This window comes from Onychomys torridus, chromosome X, assembly GCF_903995425.1.
Source record: "Onychomys torridus chromosome X, mOncTor1.1, whole genome shotgun sequence".
In the NCBI taxonomy this organism is placed as follows: domain Eukaryota; kingdom Metazoa; phylum Chordata; class Mammalia; order Rodentia; family Cricetidae; genus Onychomys; species Onychomys torridus.
Window position 1 is genome coordinate 126,001,138 of NC_050466.1, and position 20,070 is coordinate 126,021,207.

The 20,070-nt window shown below is 39.1% G+C and overlaps 1 protein-coding gene across 5 annotated transcripts in view; it reads right to left on the minus strand.

The window, feature by feature from the left end:
* The window catches only part of Dcx (doublecortin), a 77,358-nt gene extending 60,180 nt beyond the window's left edge, over positions 1-17,178 (minus strand). For 2 of the 5 annotated variants that reach the window (XM_036174894.1, XM_036174893.1), the window contains exons 1-3: positions 17,053-17,098; positions 14,916-15,301; positions 6,922-7,262 (exon numbers count right to left, since the gene is read on the minus strand). In XM_036174894.1, coding sequence (XP_036030787.1) covers positions 6,922-7,262; positions 14,916-15,279 — 705 coding nt within the window. In that variant the 5' untranslated portion in view covers positions 15,280-15,301; positions 17,053-17,098. The other 3 variants (XM_036174896.1, XM_036174895.1, XM_036174892.1) reach the window with 3 other exon arrangements.
* Positions 17,179-20,070: the final 2,892 nt, after the last annotated feature.

Consider the following 20,070-nt stretch of genomic DNA (forward strand, 5'->3'; position numbering starts at 1 on the left):
GAGATAAAAGTATCTATATTAATTGCCACTAAATACAGACACAGGATAAAAATAAAGCATCCTCTTCTCTCTGGATAAACTGCAACAATCCATCTTATTGCTAATCAACTTTCATTACACCTTCAGAGCTGTCTTCTCCAGAGCTGCAGGCTAAAGGACAGAAGCAATTCCAGCCTGGAAATGATGGAGCCATCCATCAGTCTCAGGAGTAGCTTATGGAAGCTGCTGAGGAAGCAGTTCTCTATTTTCTATCTTGAGTCTACCACGCCATAGAAAATGCCTACTAGCAATGACATTTAACCCAGGTTTGGACGCTGAGCCAAATATATTAAAACTGGAGAAAGAGAACTGTCTTTCTTGGTAATTCTCAATCATCAACTGGTAGATCCAAAAAGCTCCTACAATTTTGGATTGATTTTTCAGACTGGAATTCTCATTCACTACTTACTGCAAGTGAAGTCACAATGTGAATCTAGGCTTCAGCTAGTTCAGGGCTGGTTAGCCATTAGGAACAATAGGCATGGTACCTGGCTGGGATTCACAATACTTTTATGGGCCAGTAAAATGTATCTGATTTCTCTTCAGAACAGAAACACGTGAGGACTGACTGAGGAGATAGTTTAGTTGGTAGAGTGCTTGTCTAGCATATATGAAGCCTTGGGTTTTATTCCTAGCACCATACAAAACCTGAGTATAATGGCACATGCCAGCAATCTTAGCACTTAGAAAGTAGAGGCAGAAGGTTCATAAGTTCAAGGTCATCCTCAGCTATCTAGTAAGTTCAGTGTTATTCTAGGATGAGACATGGCCTGCACATTTCAAAAACAAAACATAAAAGAAACATAACTGAACTCAGATTGAAGAAAATGTTTAAATACATAATATTAATATATTCCCTTTTATATGAAATGCATTAGTAAGTTTTTAATGCAGAAGAGAATTCATAGAAACAAAAGTGCTTAGGGCCAAGAAGAACTGCAGTGCATTCCAAAGTATATCAACTATTCCAAAAGACCCAATCTAAAGGGTAGATTGCCCACTAGGTAACAATGTGGGAAAATACAAGCATTAGTTCCAAGCAGGTGACAAGTCAAACACTTGAAACATTAAGCAAAGATGCATCCTCTTTGAGAAAAGCAAGAGGAAGCTCACCAGTCAACTGCCATAGTGCACAAACTTTAGGCAAATATTTTAGATTTCTAGCAAGGCTGTAGGTGAATAGGAACAGAACTGTCCAGACATACAAATGTTTATATTTGAGTTCATGAAATGAGGCAGCCAATACTTACAAGAAACAGAGGCATGTGTGGTGTGTGTGTGTGTGTGTGTGTGTGTGTGTGTGTGTGTGTGTGTGTGTGTGTGTATGTAGATACAGACTGAGTTCAGAAGGTACTGGTCTCGGGCCCCAAACCTTGTATAAAGACTGTTACCTTACTGGGCAAACTGTTCAGCCTTTTAGGGTTTGCCGAATTGTTGCCATCTGTAGAAATCTGGACTTTGGGCAATAGAAATTGTACAGTCTAGTTAATTAGTACCACCTATGGAAGTTAGCACTGACTAGTAACCCTAATTGACTTTCCCACAGACTCTGCAGCATGGGCTTATGGAAGGGGTGCTGGTCTATACAGGACTAAATCTAATGTGCCAGTTCAAAACCTAGCAAATTGATGTTGCTGTCTCTTTATCACTGTGCTTAGAGAAGCAAACTTTGAAGCCCAGGACTAAAGGATTTTCCTAATGTCTTTTGACTCTGGGGGCTTCAAATATTTCATTTAGAAAAACCACCCCCATTTATATCTCTCTGATTCTAGAGGTTGTGTCAGTGATGGGCGCTCTCAAGCTTGTCTGGCCTGTGGGAGGGTAGGTGTTACCTTTGTGATTAGCAATGTTCTAGATTTAAAAAAAAAAAAGTCTTGTTCCAGATCTGAAGCCCTGTCCAAATGCAGTGGCACCTGTTTTCTTTCCATGTAATCATTTCTCTGGGCCTTTAAGGTTTTTCTTTTTCAAGATGCTCTAATTAAATACCTAAAGCAGAGGCCAGTCATTCCTCATGCGCTTTGACCATATGACCACCTATTTTTTTTTTTAAAGCTTTGTTGTTCAAAATAGTTTGAGGGATACTGGCATAAACAAAATCTAGCAGGTTACTTTGACAATGTCTTCTTTGAATCTTTATAGAATAAAACATTATACTGTGCAATGCTATCTATTCAACTAATGTAGTTATAATTTAGGAAACATGCTCTAAATTGATTATTGCTGATCTTGTGTTGAAAATTAAATTGTTAGAGCCTTACCAACTAAATCTATGTGCTGAAATCAAGGTCCTGAGAAAATCAAACCAAGGAACAGTCTGATACATCTAGAGGTAAGGCATTAACTGATAATACAGAAGAACACTGTGGGACTAAGGGCTTGCTTTGCATGTCAAAGTGAATATATGGAGTGAGGTGTACAGGAATGGTATTCAGCCAACTCCATATAACAGAAAAAAAAAGGAAAAGAAACTACAGATCAATAGACAGGCAAGTTTTGATGGATCCAGCATAATGTGTTGCCAGGAAACCAAGTTTCTTACAGTCTCACATAATTGTGACTCTATCTTCCAAGTTGCCTTCAAGGTTCTCACTGAGCCATCTGCTCAACAGGGGAGTTTTGCTTCCTTAGTGACAATAATGACCATTCCAATCACCTGAATTTTATTAATTTACAATTCTTATTGTATTTCAGAAAAAAAACACTGCCACATTGACATAACTACCCAATCCTGACTAAAAACTGTTCTCTTGGCCTCTCTGGGCACACCTTCACATTATTTCTTAGGGTTCTCTGTAATATATTGTGTCCCACCTTTCACCCATTCCTTCCACTCAAATCCAACAGAGAATCTTCCTAGTTTGGGGCAATCTGTCACATACATCCTTGCTGAACTCATCTACTTTGCCTGATTTTAGCTACAATTGTTTACAGGTTACTTTTAAATTTGTATCCCCAGCCCAGACCCTGTGTCCTGAGATCCACACCCATTTGTAGCTCTTCTGGACTCCTTACTAGATGCAGTCAAGCCCCAGAACTCAGTATATCTAAAGTCCACTTTATTGCACTAGATCTGCTTAATCTCTTTAAATGGCCCCACCACTCTCCCCATACACCTTAGGCATAAACCTCAGAATCACTTGAATTGTCTTTCTCTTTCACTTATGATAAATAGAATTCTAAGAATGATCATCTCAATGATGCTTACCTTTGCATAATTTCCTTTCCTCAAATTATTGTTATAGTGAAATGTCATCATTTTGTGTTACATGACAAAACATTTTATGGTGTTATTAAGGTTACTAATTAGTTGACATTGCATTAATCAAAGGAGAAATAATATCAGCATGAATTAATGAAATAAAATATAAAAATAATAAGGGTCAGTGAAATAAAGTACAGGACAAACCCTCAGGTGAAGCAATAAAGAGAAAAAGAGGGAAGAAACAAATTAATAAAATCACAAATGAATGTAGATAACAAAGAAATCTAGAAAGTCATTAGGTCATATCTTTAAAAAAAATAACAGAAATGGATGGTTTTCTACCTGCATGAACCTACTAAAATTAGACCAAGATGAGATGCACAATTTTAACAGATCTATAGCAAGCAACAAGAGTGAAGCAGCAATAAAAAATCTCCAAAGTTAGAAAACAATTCCAGACCCAGACCTTGGTATACTAGACCTTTAAAAAAATGAACACCAAAGCTTCAGAAACTGTTACATACATTAGAAAATGAAGAAATGGCACAATTCTTTTTATAAAGCCAGTATTATGTTTCTATCCAAACCAGATAAAGATACAACAAAAAGAAAACTGTAAGCTAATCTCCTTGGTGGAGATAGATGTAGAAATTCTTCTTTTTCTTATCAACAAATGGTACTAAAAAAATCAGATATTTGTGGAAAGAAGAGGGTGAGATAATGGGGGATGGATGTGATCAAATTGCAAAGTCATAGAGGCACATAAATGTCATTATGAAACACATTGTGAAATGAATAACACCAATGAATGTTTAAAAATAAAATAGTCATACTGAATGGGATTCTAATTACCCACAAGAATCAATCATTCTTATCCAGCACTGTGGTGCTGTGGAGCTACCACAGTTCTAATAGCCTGCCTGTTTTCTTGCTCTTGTTTTCAAATCTTCTGCTCTCTACCCCTTACATCATCCACATTGAGGAGAAAATGAAGACAAAAATTACAAATTAGAAAATCTCCTTTTATCATGGCACTTTAGGTAACAAGAACGATTTTAGTATAAGATTGGCACGTACCATTTAGAGACTGTCCTATAAAATAGTAGATTAAAGGTGGTGCACTCAGGAGGCAGAGGCAGGAGGATTTCTGAGAGTTCTGAAAGTTCAAGGCCAGCTCAAACTCCAGGACTACATAGAGAGACCCTGTCTCAAAAAAAAAAAATGAAACAAACAAACCAAAACCGAAACCTGAGGCTCAGAAAACGTGACATGATTGGCCCCACAGCACATAGTTAGTGACTACAAAGTGAAAAGCTGGAATTAGAGTCTTTGAATTCCATCTAGGCTTCTTTCTCCAGTTGATGAATGTCAGAAAGTGATTGTCATTGTGAAAGATTAGAATACCAATCCAAATCTTTTGATTGAATTAACCAATTCCTGTCTATATCACTGTCATTTAAGTGTCATTTTTGTTTCTGTACTTACACACCATTATCATAGCAGGCTATGATATTGTAGCATCTTCCCCAAAGAAATTGAAACTGATGCTTGAAGACATTCTAGAAGACTTTCAATTATGTGTAGCCTTTGGCGGTGAAAACCCACTCTCATCGGACAGATGCTTGCTTACTTAAGATCTGTACATTACCTTTAACATGTTATCAGGAGCAGTCAAGAATGCCAAGGAATGATCCATCTTCACACAATACTAGAATAGCAAAAGTAAAGTAGACGAAGACCACTAATGCTTTTTAAGAGATATATGAATAAATTTATTTGATAATGAGATGACTGCAAATGTGGAAGGTTAAGCTTTGTTTTTAATAGTGTTTGTATGAGTGTGTCTATGAATACTTGTGTGTGTGTGTGTGTGAGTGTTTGTGGTGTGTATGAATGCTTGTGGTGTGTGTTTGTATGTTTCAATGTTTGTTGGGGTGTGTGTTTGTATGTGTGTGAATGCTTATAGTATGTGTATGTGTGATTGCTTATGGTGAGTGTGCTTGTGGTGCATGTTAATGCTGCAGTAATTGTGTGAGTGCCTGCATGTGCTTGTGGTGTGTGTGTGAATGCTTGTGATGTAAGTGGAAATATTTGTAGTATGTGCATGTATGTGAATGCTTGTGGTGTATGTGAGTGCTTGTGGTGTGTGTTTGTATGTGTGTTTATGCTTGGGATATGAGATAAAGAGAGAAAGAATGCTCATGGAGTGTGTATGTGTGTGTGTATATGTGAGTGTGTGTGTGTATGTGAGTGTGTGTGTATGTGTGTGAAACATGTGCCCATGTTTGTGTAGAGAACAGAAGGAGACAATGGGTATCATGCTCTATCACTCTCTGCTTATTCCCCTGAGACAGTGTCCCTCAGTGAACCTCGACTATAACCCATGGTTCTAGGCATCTTGGAGCACAAAAAGATGAAAAGTAGAAAAACACAAATTTATCAAAATTGCTATGTGAACAGCATATAAGTGACTTTTCCTGAAACTTGAAATCCTGTAGCATGCAATATGTATTAGTAATTATGAGGAAAGACATACTTCTGCATTTAAATACCTGTCAGTCATTCTGATATATAGAAATCTACATTTTAGAAACAATAATTCTTCTATTATGAAAGATATTTTAAGAGGTAGGATTATGGATAATCCGCACTTGTCTTCTAGATGGGTCACCAAAATGACCATTTGAACCAATAGAACTAGCCACTGTTACAATTCTCTTGGAACATTTTTGTTACATATTTACAGATCCCTATGCTCAAGAGAATGGTGCATCTGTCTTATGGAGACGCCTGGCTGCATTCTTTCCCAGATACTAATATAGGTAGCACTTCAGTAGTGTAACCAATGACATAAAGAACCTGATTTGGAGGGGAACAGATGGTAGCATCTTTCTTGGGCTAATTTTGGAATCCTGAAATAGTTCCTTTCTCACATAACCCATCCATGGAACCAAATTAAAACAGCTATGTCACATGGAAAAGGGAGAGAAACATATATCTTAGTGTAAGGCAAAGACAATGCTACAGAAGTTTTACTGTTTTACCCTTGTTTATCTCCTTTCATATAAACACAAGGGTCACTTCAATTTCCTTTCATCCAAAAGGATACAGAACATCATCATGGGAGTATCTTAAAAATGAGTGGGACAAACCAAATTTTTAATTATATGTATAAAATGATCAAGCTTGTTTCATGCTAGTTTTGAAACTTTTTTTTCTTAGTGAATAAAGATTTGGGAGCTAACTGTCCACTATGCCTGAGAAATCAAAAATAAAATGAATTTAAAAGCAGCCAGATTCTGGTTCACTGCTTTGTCTGTTGAGAAGATCTTTATATCCAAAATGAGATAAAAAGTATCAGTTAAGGATGAAGGAATATGGAGGGAGAGACCCTCAACCAGGAATAATGACTTATATAAAATGAGCATCTAAAACAGTGGTTCTCAGAGTTCCTAATGCTTCTTTAATACAGTTCCTCATGTTGTGGGGCCCCCCAACCAGAAAATTATTTTCATTGCTACTTTATAACTGTAATCTTGCTATTCTTATGAATAGTAATGTAAATATCTGTGTTTCCAAATGGTATTAGGCGAACCCTGTGAAAGGGTCCTGACTCACAGATTGAGAACCATTGACCTACAGAGTTGGGAAAAAGAAAAATACTTTGTACAGGCACTGACCTGCTTTCCATCAAGGGTATAGAGTTTTTTGACAACTCCGGTTTCCAGTTTGATCGCTTCTGTGATATCAGTGAGAACCTGCTCGAAAGAGTGGGCTGTTTTCTTGTTGAGAAGCACACGCACCGCCTTCCGAGGCTTGACCCCACTGCGGATGATGGTCACGAGTTTGGGACGCACAAAGTCCTTGTTCTCTCTGGCTTGAGCACTGTTGCTGCTAGCCAAGGACTGGGGAGCTTTCATGTTGGCAGATGTTTTTACGTTGACAGACCAGTTGGGATTGACATTCTTGGTGTACTCAACCTTTTTAAAGAAGTTGTCTGAGGAACAGACATAGCTTTCCCCTAAGGGAAGAAATAAATGGTTAGTTGATTAGTTCAGTAGTAGATATGCAAATGCAAATCAAGCTATTATACACTCATATTGAAATAAGACTTTTGGTGAAATGTTGAGATAATAACCAACCAACATCCAGTTCCTAAACAGACCCTCTGACAACTTGATTTACTCAAATTCAAAAATAATCAGCAAAACATTCTTCAATAGAATGGCATAGCTAGTTGAAGAACCTTGTAACTCTAAGGGTGATAAAAAAAACAGCAACACCTCTATGTATGATTTAATAAGTGGAATTCCCCCATCAGCATGGTACTATTGGAATGTAGATGCTTTTCAGTTTCTCTGATGTTCATTAACTTCCATGCACCACTAGAGCATGTTTAACTTGTCTCTATGTCCTGATGTTCCCATGCTACGTTTGCACTCATAGTCTCATCCTTTTGTTCTATTATGAGCCAAGGAAAAATTTCAAAGTCAATTTATTGTTATTTCAAATTGAAGTGAACCAAACAAGCTTACATATCAGGCCTTCAGTACATACCTGGTCAAAAGCAAAACTATCCTTTGTACAGACTATTGGGTTAAATGGTAGAATTATTGAAATGTAAAGGGTGTGTTTATGTGTATGTGTGTGTGTGTTTGCACATGAGTTTAACATCTAAATTTGTGTATAAGTGTGTCATCTATTGCTTATCCCTCTCAAAATGAAGAAAGTGTCTAAATAAGCTACACACACACACACACACACACACACACACACACACACACACACACAGCATTCTTAGTGTTTGCAAGTCTAGATCTTCCTTAGGAATTATTTTTTTCTATTTCTACTACCCCCTTCCATCTTTCTCCATCCTCCTAAATACTGCACATTATATCGTTACATTTGATGCCATCTCCATCCGTTGTTTTTGGCTGCCACAGTAATGAGTGGGAGACTGCATTATGCAGCCTGATTGAATTGAAAAGGTCTAGTGTGAGTTTTACATTTACTGTGGGCTGGGGGGAAATGACTAATACAGTGGAAGAAATGTACTGGCCAGAGGCAAGAGGAGGACATTAGACGCCTGGAACTAGAAACTGAAGAAAATTAAGAGAGAGTTGGGCTCAGCCTGAGGGAGAAGCATATTGAAAAAAAAAAAAAAAAGCTGAAATTGCTGAGTAAAGCACATTAGCCTCGAGGTATACAGAAGTTCATCCAGAGGTTGAACTGCAGAAACAGTGATTTTATCAGGCTTTAAGTCATCAGTAATAAAACTAAATACACAGACAAATATATAATCCTCAGCCAGTGCAAAAAAATTAAACAAAATTAAAGTCGGATGGCTCTTTCTACTTCCTTTGGTCTCAGCAGGAGAACTACATAGAGACATTCAGAAATACCAGGATGACAATTATCTTTGCAAATATTGATTGCACCAAGTCATGTGAATTAATAAATTTCTCAGTTAGTACTAAGATTCAGTGACAATCTCTAGGGTAGCTTTAAAAGGGGATGAGTATGTGTGTGTAGGGAGTGACTAGCACACAAGGATGCTTAATCTCACTTATGGTCTATTCTAATAGGGGAACCAAGAGATGGATCATAAGCAATCTTAGGCACTGGCCCTACTTGATGCTCATGTATTCAGTCAGGACGGGAGTTGAGTTTGCAAGCTAAAAGAGACCCTGATTTTGTTGGCCATGTGGCATGCAAATCCAACACAACACCAGTGTTTAGAGGTTAGGATCTATAAAGTATGACAGGAGGATAAAGGGTCCCTTTCAATTACTCTATACATTCATAGCCAACATCCTCCCCCATCACATACACTAGAAATGGCCTCTTGCCTCTGAGCCTCATCATCATCATGGGCATCTTCCAAGAGGTCACTGCCTTGGAGTCAGATGCTTTCCATTACTTGCCATACACTCTGTCAGACAGCTGGTGGAGTGGAGACATCCAGGGCTTTATATTTATGATTTAACTTGTCCACAAGCTCCTCTGAAGAGTCAGCTGTGTAGCCCTATTAGGGCTCTGGACTTCTTGTTTTTGCCCCCTCTTAAACCTCTAAGCCTCTGAACTACAAGTATGATTAACTACCCCCAGATGAAAATGAACAGGATGGCAAATAATTAGAGTATCATATGGCACCCGAGAACTTTCCACAAGGCTCATCCCTCAGACAAATCTATGTTGAGCGCCTTCTGAGGGTACATTTTAATCACTCCACTCTCTACTTTTGGCCTGAACACATAGCAGTGGAAAAAGAACAGCTGGTATGATGTCAGTCAGATTGTGATCCCTGACACTTTCTAGTTGTGTGACCTTGGCAAATTACCTGACTTCCTTGGCAGCAGTCTCTTGTCTGCAAGGTGTGGGGGGGGATTCTAATAATAAGCCCTACCTTATAGGGTTGCTGTGGGGTGCAAGTCCAGTAATGGATAAAAAGTGCTGAGCTCAGAGACTGGAACATAGTAAGCACTTCATAAGTTCTCATTATTATCATTGAGCTCCTCATCTAAAGGGACAGATAAATAGGAGGAAAGGAAAGGGGAAGAGGAAGAAATAAATGCTGAGAGAGAGGATGTAGGGCAAGGAGGTACCAAAGCTAAAGAAGAGTAAAGAACGTATCAAGGTCAGCTGTCTATGACCTGAGCTGCGCTGACTGTATGATGTGAGCATTTCTGGAGTCCGGTGCTTCAAAAATAAGATTGCCTGCTATAGGTGGGGCATGGTGGTATATTACTGCAATCCCCAAGCTCAGGAAACAGGAACGAGAGGGTCTCTGTGAGCTGGAGGCAGCCTGCTTCACATAGTGAGTTCCTGACCAAAACAAACCTACCTAGTGAGACTTTGTCTATTAATTAACTAATTAATTAATTGATGGATTGATTGATTAGTATTTCATGTTTCTAGAAAAGAAGACTTTTGGAGTTGCAAATTACCAACACAGGAGCTTTATAGCTCACACACAGCAAAGCCATTGCTGCCTGCAGCAACTGCTGAGGCACACTTAGGGCAAGACATTTATGATGATTAAGAACAGTGATTTAGCCAGGCGAGGTTATGCATCTATAATCCCAGCACTTTCAAGAGAGGTGGGGGGGGAGGAATTCAAGGTCACCCTCAGCCTCATAGAAAGTGTGACATTAGCTTGGGCTACAGCAGACTAAAAGAAAGAACAAAAACACTAGCGCCTTGTAGCAGAGCATGGTGGTCCATGCCTGTAAATCTCAGCAGTCTGGAGGATGAAGGAGACAGATCTTAATTCAAATCCCAGCCGGGCACTTAGGAGCCATATGACCTCAGGCATGTCACTTAATCTCCCTAAGTCTTGACTTCGTTATCTACAAACTGAAGGCATTTCACTAGATGATAGCAGAGTCCTTTATGGGCCTAACGATGTATAAGAAAGAATTTTCTTTCTCTTTTCAATCTCAAACAGGCTTGAGGAAATAGTTATTTCAGTAATCAAATGCAAGAACCTAGATGCCCACCCCCAAGGACCTTGTAGTTCTATTATTGGAAAGCCCTAGATGTGTTCCTTTGTTATAGATAAGGTTTCCTGGTTCTCATCTTGCAAACATTTCCCATGTCTATTTTCAGAGCCTGGTGCTTCCTACACTGTTACCTAGCACTTGGAGCTGGGTGAAGCCAATCGCAACTTTCCACAGCTGAGTCTCTACCCTGCCACAGCCTCCAGGGGTTAGTTTCCACCCTCTGGGAACCTAGAAAGAAAGCTGTTTCTCAGCTAAGCAAAATGACAATTTGCTGTAATTCAGCTACTTTAGGATGAGGGGTGAGGGAAATGAAATGGCGGAAACACAACTAAAGGGGCATAAAGGGAACAGGTATTAGGTTCAAAATGATCCTACCCTTCTTCACCTTTAGGAAGGCTCCATTTTCCAGAGAGTCATGTATATTTATAATCTATTAATGTAAAAATGCTTTTCCCTGTGTTTTCTATTCTTTTCTGGGGATTCCTAACTCAAGGAAGAAAATATTGAATGATACTTTATTGCATTATTACATTAAAATATTAAATAATGGCTTCTTGTATTATCATGTCCATGCAACATCACTTCTGAGCGTCTTAAAATTCCTGCTTTGGGTGATGCACTTGCTTTAGTATTAAGAGACTTAGTGAAAATGTTGTTTAATTTCATTAGAACAAGTGCACTGTGATAAAGGAGCTGGATAATACAGTGTCACTATATAGCTCAAATTATTCAAGTCTATCCCACTTTTAAGTATTCTTCCAGTGGTCTGCATAATTAATAGTGTCCAGATTTGACTTGATACACAAAAACCAGCTAGTCACAAAAATTGACAAGTGTATATAAACACGTAGGTGAAGAAAAGATTAGATATTATGGAAATGGACAATAATTTTCTAGTGAAAGATAAAGAAGAGGCAAACAAAAGGAAATACCACTAATGAATCTCCTTCATTGACCAGCTGGGGATACAATTTCATGAGGGCCGCATCCTCTGTGGTTTTGCCAAGACCCTTGTTATATGCAAGAAGCTATGGAAAGGCTGACATGAAAAATGAGGTTTAGACTCAAAATGTTTCCCTTGATGCTTTCCACATCTAGCAGCAGACAGTTGACTAGAGTCACCAGACAAAAGATGTGCCAGAGGTGCCATGAGGTCAGAGTGATTAGCATTTGCTTTTTATTTTATCTAATTTTAGGCTAAATATTTAATGTTCTAATCATTTGGAAACATATGTTATGTGATCCATTCCTTTCAGATCTACAAAGCAAAAAGGAACAGAAATGAGGTTTCTATAACTAGAAACATTGCACCACTGTTGTTAATGGAAAGGACTCATCAAAATCAACTCATCTAACACTCTCCAAGTTTTAATATTCAAAAGAATTTCTCAATAAAGATTGTAAAAATGAGTTTAGAGGCCCTAGACTTTGAGGTCCTGTCTGTTGATCTGTAATGTGTTCCAAGACCACTGTAGTCTAGGCTGGCCTCAAGCTCACTGTCCTCCTGCCTCAGACTCTTGATACTTGGGCTACAAAGTGTGAACCACTGCACCAGACTAAAGCCATTATTTTTGAAAGAAAGAGAACATTAGTATCGTTGATGATGAAGATAGCCCCATAATCATGTAGCTAACCAGGTAAAAATGAGTGCCACTGTGTATGAAGAAGAATAGAAAGCACGTCGTATCCTTTCTTAATTGATTCTCAAAGCAGTTGCTTTCATTGTATAGATTTTAAAAACTGAAGCCTGGTGTTTCTACTGATTTCCTCAAGTTTCTACAGGCTAGACGCTAACAGATCTGAATTTGAAATAAATCTCATTCCCAATATTTCATTTTTTCCATTGTAATCTGCTCCAAGATGTGAACCCAATATTCCTGATACTTCACCAATAATCTTTCCAAACATCCTCAATTTAAATCTTAACAGGAAACAGTGTACATTAATAATTTTTCACCTTCCATCCATATTCTTCTAGAAATAAACAAAGGGATTTCTGACCTTTTTTCTAGATAAGTAACTCTAACTGACAAAATGAAAAACAAACGAACAAACAAAAAACCTTAAATCCTTCCTCATCTCAGTGCCCTTTCCCACTTAGCTATATGGCAGTGAGAAAAATGATCAATACTCCCCCAGAAATACCTCTGGCATTCACTATCACTTGGGCTTGTAGAAGACAAAATGAGTAAATTTAATTGATCCCTGTCCAGATTCTATACTGTTCTTGTGCATATCATAAAATATGCACATCAGGAAATACCACTGCACCCAGAAATGGTATATAGGTCTAATTTAGCAGGAACCAAGAGGAGACAGGTGAGAATAAAGCTGTGGTCTGTTTTTCAAATTCATGCTGATCACTTACACAGATTAAATTGACATGATTTGTCCTCAACTTTTTCCTCAATACACACATACACACACGTATATGCAGATAAATGAGGGTGGGGGAATATTTGTAAAAAATTGATCGAGGGAAATCTGTGTGAAACACTGATAATAAATATTTTCACTCTTACTCAGTATACTATGTCGGGTTCAGATTCTTACCTAGCATGTATCATGGCATTTAAATGTTCACAGATGATGGAAATTAAGACAAACTGGGAGATCCAGTGTGTTTTGTTTGTAAAAGATATTACAGAGAAATCCCTCAACTTCGACTGAAATATAGATTTTTACAGCAACTGAAGACACACCCCTTATTGATTACTCTGTTGGACAGCTCCCTTGACTGAGTATCCAGATTTAGAGTTGACCCTAACTGGCCTCCTTTTATTTTATGATATGCACAAGAATGATTAACCCTTTGATGATTAGGAAAGTCTCCGATCGATGTTTGCCTACCCACTCTGTATATGATCTAATCATCCTCCTCTGCATGGATTTTCAAGGTCAGCTGTGTAGACTCTCTCAGATGGAACCACTATGTGGATATTATCTCTTCTAAGTTGCTTACCTGAATCACTTCACATTACTTCTTTGAAAACCACAACTACTCAATGGAAATAGGACCTTATACAAGGGAAACCTTCATGCCCCTTTGTCTAGAAACACAGGAAACCTCAACACAGTGAGGCTGGGCCATTCCTACTTAGTCACCAAATGTGCTGTTTCTCTTTCTTTGTTGGCTCTTTATAATCTGGATTCCCTAGAGATCTATTTGCACTGATTCACCTTTGTGGGAGATTGAGGACAGAGGGGGAATGAGGGAGGGCTGAATAATGTAGGAGAGACTAGAAGAACATTTTCATTGTCACTATTCCTTGAGGCTATCCTTTAAAGTACCTATAGGTCAAGATGATCATGATAATTTATCTGGCAATATAAAATATTAACAATATGACACAGTATCTGTTTTCTAAATATCCATAAAAAAGAAAATATGGTTGAATAAGTTTTGTGAAGATCTGGGATTTTTCTCTGTTATCATGTGGGTCACAGGTTGTCATGGTTTTCAGCAGTCAACACAAAATTCAGTTGCAATTCCAAAATATAGAGATGATACAAAAAGATTAAGGTAGAGTGACTCATTCCTACTCTAATAGAAATGGTGTTCATTAAAATACCAGACATACCTACAGCTTTCTTTCATATTTCTCCCAATGATCTCAGCCTCTCAGACACACCCTGAAGTGGGCTTTTTAGAAGCAACAGCTGAGCAGCAAACACTTACCTAAAAGTCTAATCCTCTGTGAGCATATCCAGGAAGTCCTGTATTGGGGTGTGTATTTCTAATGAGCAGCAATTTCCAAACAATTTCTCAGCAGTTCTTAGGAAATCTGGGCACAATTGTTTTATCTGTTAAACCAACCAACCATTCTTCCTCCCCTTAATGATTTCATGGCCTGCCTTAATGGTGCCACACAGAGTTAGTTATGAACAAGATCTAGAGTGAATGTCACAATTCAGATTTTCCTTTGTATACCCAGGCAGATAAGCACATTTAGCATTAGCAAAACCATGTACATTCCAACCTCAGCAGAGATGGAACCCCATGAAGAGTGACAGTTAATGGTCCTGTTGGTAACTTTGGAATCAGAAGCCTGAGCATCAGTCAACCTGATGTTTTGGCAAACAAATAGCCTAGTTTCTGTCATGGAAGACTAAAAATATAATCATAAGAACATCCTTTCCTTCCAGGGGCCACCACCCACTGCTTAAATTACCTTCTTCCAGTTCATCCATGCTTCCAATTTTCCTGGATCCATCGATGGTGTAAATATAACGCACTCCCTGAGGCAGGTTGATGTTGTCGGACAAGGATCGAGTCAGGTCAGCCAGCAATGCATCAAAACTACGAAAACGGTCAGAAGAAACAGCGTACACAATCCCCTTGAAGTAGCGGTCCCCATTGCGGTAGAAACGTACCTTCTTGGCCTTCTTCTCGTTACTTAGTGCCTGCAAGGTTCTGGTTCTGTAGAAGCTACAGTGTGCACTATGAGTGGGACTTGGAAGCCCATTCATCCGTGTCCCTCTCATATTCCTAGATGCTTTGTCTCTTTCGTCGAAATGTCCAAAATCAAGTTCCATATTTTGATTGAACTGCAGCAACCTGATTGTTAAAGAAAGAGGTGGGATAAGGAAAGGCAAACAAGGAGGGGTGGGGGTAAGAGAAAAAAAAGAAAAGGAATTGAAATATTAGCCAGATCCAGAGCTGCAATCTGCTGCCTGTGAAAAGAACTGGTTGAAAAAAGCCTGTGACCCATCTGCTGCTTGTCCCTGACCTACAGGAATATTGATCTTAATAGAGAAGATGGAGGGGGCAGGGCAGTAGGACTGGATGCTGGAGTGGGGGTAGGAGCAAGAGATAGAAAGGGTGGCACTTTTGGCACTGTTCCAAATTTGGGAGGGGGTATTGAAATAGCTTAAAATCTTGGAACTTACTGTCAGTGGCTCCTATCAAATTGTAACTTCGGGCAAAATACATTAAAACTGGCATCTGCTTCCTCACACATGGCCACATGACTAACAGTTGTAAATGAATGCCTAGCCTGACAAAATTGCCCTTGAAGAGAAACAGGGAGCTAGCCAAGGTTGGCATCTCCAGCTTAGGAAGCAGTCTTTGCATCACGGTACAATGACTAGGAAGAGGGGTATTTTAATTTTATTCCAAATCCTTTTTTCCTGCTCTAATATGTGTATCCCCTCCCCCAGAATAAACTAGGATTCTCTTTTAAAGGGACAGCCTCCAGGGAATACCCAGTGTCTTTGTGCTATTCAACAAACCCTCTCCCATCAAGCTGGTGCCGCTATACAGCATTCATAAGAAATAAGCTGGGGTTTGAAAAGGGGGAGGAGGATGTCGGAAAAAAAAAAAAACAGTTCTTTAACAAGCTATTAGCTCTGCTTTCCTCTTGCTTCTATTTGGTCACAGAATCCTTTTTCTCCTTTCAGGTGTTTCATCCCTTTCCCACCAATGCAGTGACACCTCTTAATGGAATAATTTAATTGTGGAAAGATTCCCAAATGGGTCCCTGAATAGCATATGGGACCTTTACAAGCGAGTACACCTTTCATTGTTCTGGGCTTCTCTCCTGACTGAAGGAACATTTTGCCCTCACAGCAGGCAATTCACTTCAAACTTGTCTATTGCCTAGGTTCATTGATGGAGGCAAAAAACAAAAATGAAAAAAGGTCATCTGTCATGCTTTGATCTCACCCCCATCCCCCCCCCCACCACCCCCACTGAACCCCCCCCCATTCGAAAAAAAAAAAAAAAACAATGAAAACATGCAACCAAATAATACAACCGAAGCCCTGAACGCTCACAAAGGTAATGTGACATCCAAGGAACCAAACTATTAACATTCATCTCACAGATGGGGGAAAAAGACTCACAAAGCGAGAGGGCTCAGCTGCTACATACTGCCACACCAAGATTTGCAAGGAACCAGGGAGACAGGAGGTTAAGGGAGACTGGTAGCTGGTGTCTTTGCCTTTTTTTCCAGTGTCACCATGACCTGTGCTGAGCTCAGCATTGTCTCTGTCAGACAACCTGCAGTAGTCAGACCCCACCTCCTCAAGACAAGGATAGCAAGCATTTCCCCCAGGCGGGCTGTGCAAAGAAAGCTCTGCTTTCCAAGTGCTATTATTCTAAATTAGCATCACAGTGAAAACAAAGGAACAACAAACTCACTTTTCCAGAGGAAAATCCCAGGTAGAATCTTAGAGGACAACAATCCTACAGAACACGGCAGATAAAAGCGAAGAAGAAAGACAGAGACAGACACACACAGGAAGAGAGCTTTTCCCGTTTGACATCTGTCACATTCTGCTTGAAAATCACTCGAAAGCCCCACTCACCGCTTTGCTGCTGGTTGGGTGGAGATGCTGAGAGAAAGAAAACCAATCTCTCTATGCCTTTGTTGTCTGAGCTCCAAGCAAGAAATTCCTGCCAGGGTGGATAGTTGCCTTCTAGGTCCTAGTGCCTTGTCCGGCTTCTCCCCTGGAACCCAAGCTTAGTGAGCACCCCCCAACCTCCTATGATTAATTACATGCTTTTTTTTCTTCAATTCACAGCCTGCATTAACAGCTAGAAAGGTTTCATTTATAACCCACAGGAAATTGCAGGGTAGGGGAAAAAAAAAGATTGCACAGGCAAGCTCAGAATGCTCTAATGAGCAATGTGCTAGCCCTTTCTCTTAGAAAATTGGCAATTTTACTTGGCTAAAACCTTAGCCTAATCTGCCTAGTGGCTGGAATCAGCAAGCCAAACCAAGTTTCTTAGAAGTTGCAACTCCCTTCTATTTACCTTCTTCAAAGAAAATAAAGTCTGTAAATTCTTTAACGTTTGAGCTAGTTCATCCAACGCTGGTTCTATGGGAAATGAAGTCAGCATGGATAGCACATGGACAATACATGGAGACATAGTTACGAAATCATGAACGCCAGAGTTGAAAAGTGGCACCCCTCCAAGTTTTCATTCGGTCGTTTCATCGAGACAGGATCCAGCTTTGTAATCATAGTGGACCTGACTTCACCATGTAGCCCAGGCTGGCCTCTAACTTGCTGAAATTTTTCTTCCTTTGTTCTGTTTCCTGGGTACTAACTAGTATTTGTTAGGACTTAAGCCACAAAGCCCAGCATCTTCCCAAAAACATTTTAGGCTGATGTAAAATGTTGGTTTATGTTTCACCTTTCCACTCCTGGGCATATACCAAAGCCTATCATAGAGACACTTAAACATTCATGTTTATTGCTGCTCTATTCATAAAAGCCAGAAATGGAAACAGTCCAGATGCCTGTTAACAGATAAGTAGATAATGAAAATGCAAGATATGTGCACAATTTTAATCATCCACAGGTATAAATAAAAACTATGAGATTTTCAAGAAATTGAGTGGAATTGAAAATATTACACTATGTGAGGTATTCTAGGCTGAGAGAGACAAAAAGATGTGTTTCCTTTCGTGTAATTCATGTGTGTGTGTGTGTGTGTGTGTGTGTGTGTGTGTGCGCATATGTGTGTGTTTGTGGGAGTGAGTGTAGGTAGAGGCCATGAAACTACAAAGGAGCCTAAAAGAAGGACAGTGAGTTTTAAGGAAGGGGGAGTGAGGTCTACTCCATAGAATTTGAATGCATTTGGTGCTATAAAACTGGCCAAAAGCCCATGTCTGTGGAGGTCATAAGCCCTAGGGAGAAACCAATTACTGTTGTTTTGCTCCATGAACATGGTGTCAAACTACTTTGTAAATGTTTGTGTTTCCACCTAATACATTAAAGATTAATTGAAGATTATGGCTGCTCTTAGTCATGGTCAGAAAAATTTCTGTTTGCAGTTGTCAATAGTTAATGCAGAGATTCCTAACTGGTCCATGTGCTGAGAATAAATGACTGTGAGTGCTCAGCTCTAGGTGGGACATTTTGATCATCCTCCTCCAAGGTTCAGAAAACATCATTGAAGTGGGGGATGAAAGAGCTAAGGACTAAGCTGACGATTTTTTTCTGGCCATGGCATTCATGAATTCACAGTAGCTGTTGTTACTTGAAGAAGACCAGTACAAGATCAGGACCTCAACATTCCATTACGGATGGGGTAAGAGCTTAGCAAGACCTGCCATTCCCTGAATTATTGGCAGTTAATGGTTGCTGGGGAAAAAAGGACTCACACCATGCTCACAATAAGACACGATAAGAATATCAATCTGTCCCCAAAGTCATTTATACATTTCAAGAAAAAGTTGAATAAGAATTTTTATGAAATCCCAAAAAGATGTTAACATTGTCATGATGGAATATAAAGCTTTAAATATAGCTAAGATGAGAGAGTGATTGATTATAAATCAAGATTTAACCTACCAAGTTTGTTATAAAGCTATGGAAATGAGCATAGCATAGTTATAGCATTGGCTTGAAAGATAGATCTTTGAAACCAAACAGATGTCAACATCAATAGGACCTTAGTACAGGAAAGTGTAATGGTGTGAGCAAGGACTTTGGAGCCAGACTGCATATGTTCAAATTCTGATTCTACTAATTTTTAGATGGTGGCTTTGGGTGAGACTATTAAGAGGTGAGTCCTTTGGTGATGCAATAATGTCTTGAATATCCCCCTGCTGAATGAGATTAAGCCCCACGTTTCTTTCACTTTTTTGAGATAGGATTTTATTCTGCAGCCCTGGCTGACCTGGAACTCACTAGAATAGTCTAGGCTGGCCACAAAAATGTGATGCTTTTCCTGAACCACCACTCCTACCCAGAATTATTGCTCTTACAAAATATATTGAAGGGAACAACATAGTATTTTTTTAACCCTTCCACCAAGTCCATAGGTTCCTTGATCTTGGGCTTCCTTCACATTAGAACCATTGAAATGAGTTTCTGAGATATCTAAATTACCCATTCTGTTATATTTTGTGATAGTAGCAGTGACTGACTAAGCAACTGTCCAAGAGAACCTCACACATGTTGAAAACAGCTACAATCATATCCTTTTAAAAAGTGAAATAATTGAAAGCAACCTAAATACCTATTAGTAGTACACTAATCTGATGACTTTCAAATACGAGACTGTATAGACAATAAAATAGACTAAAGATGAGCTACATGTAAGTTGTAGTATGGTGAAACTGCTTCTCAACACCCATTCCAGCCTACTTAAGGTGCACCCTCTTGAATTGCAGAGGTTTGAAAGATGAAAACTGTATTTGTTAAGAAACTTAGGTTCCTCCCATTATTCACATTTGCATGAGATGCAGAATGGGGAAGCAAAGTTTAGGCTATCTCTCCAATGATTGGTTTATTTGCCCTAGCAACAAAGATGACCAGGATGTTGCATTACTATATTCAATTAGCAGCTTTCTGAGTATCAAAAGCCATGGC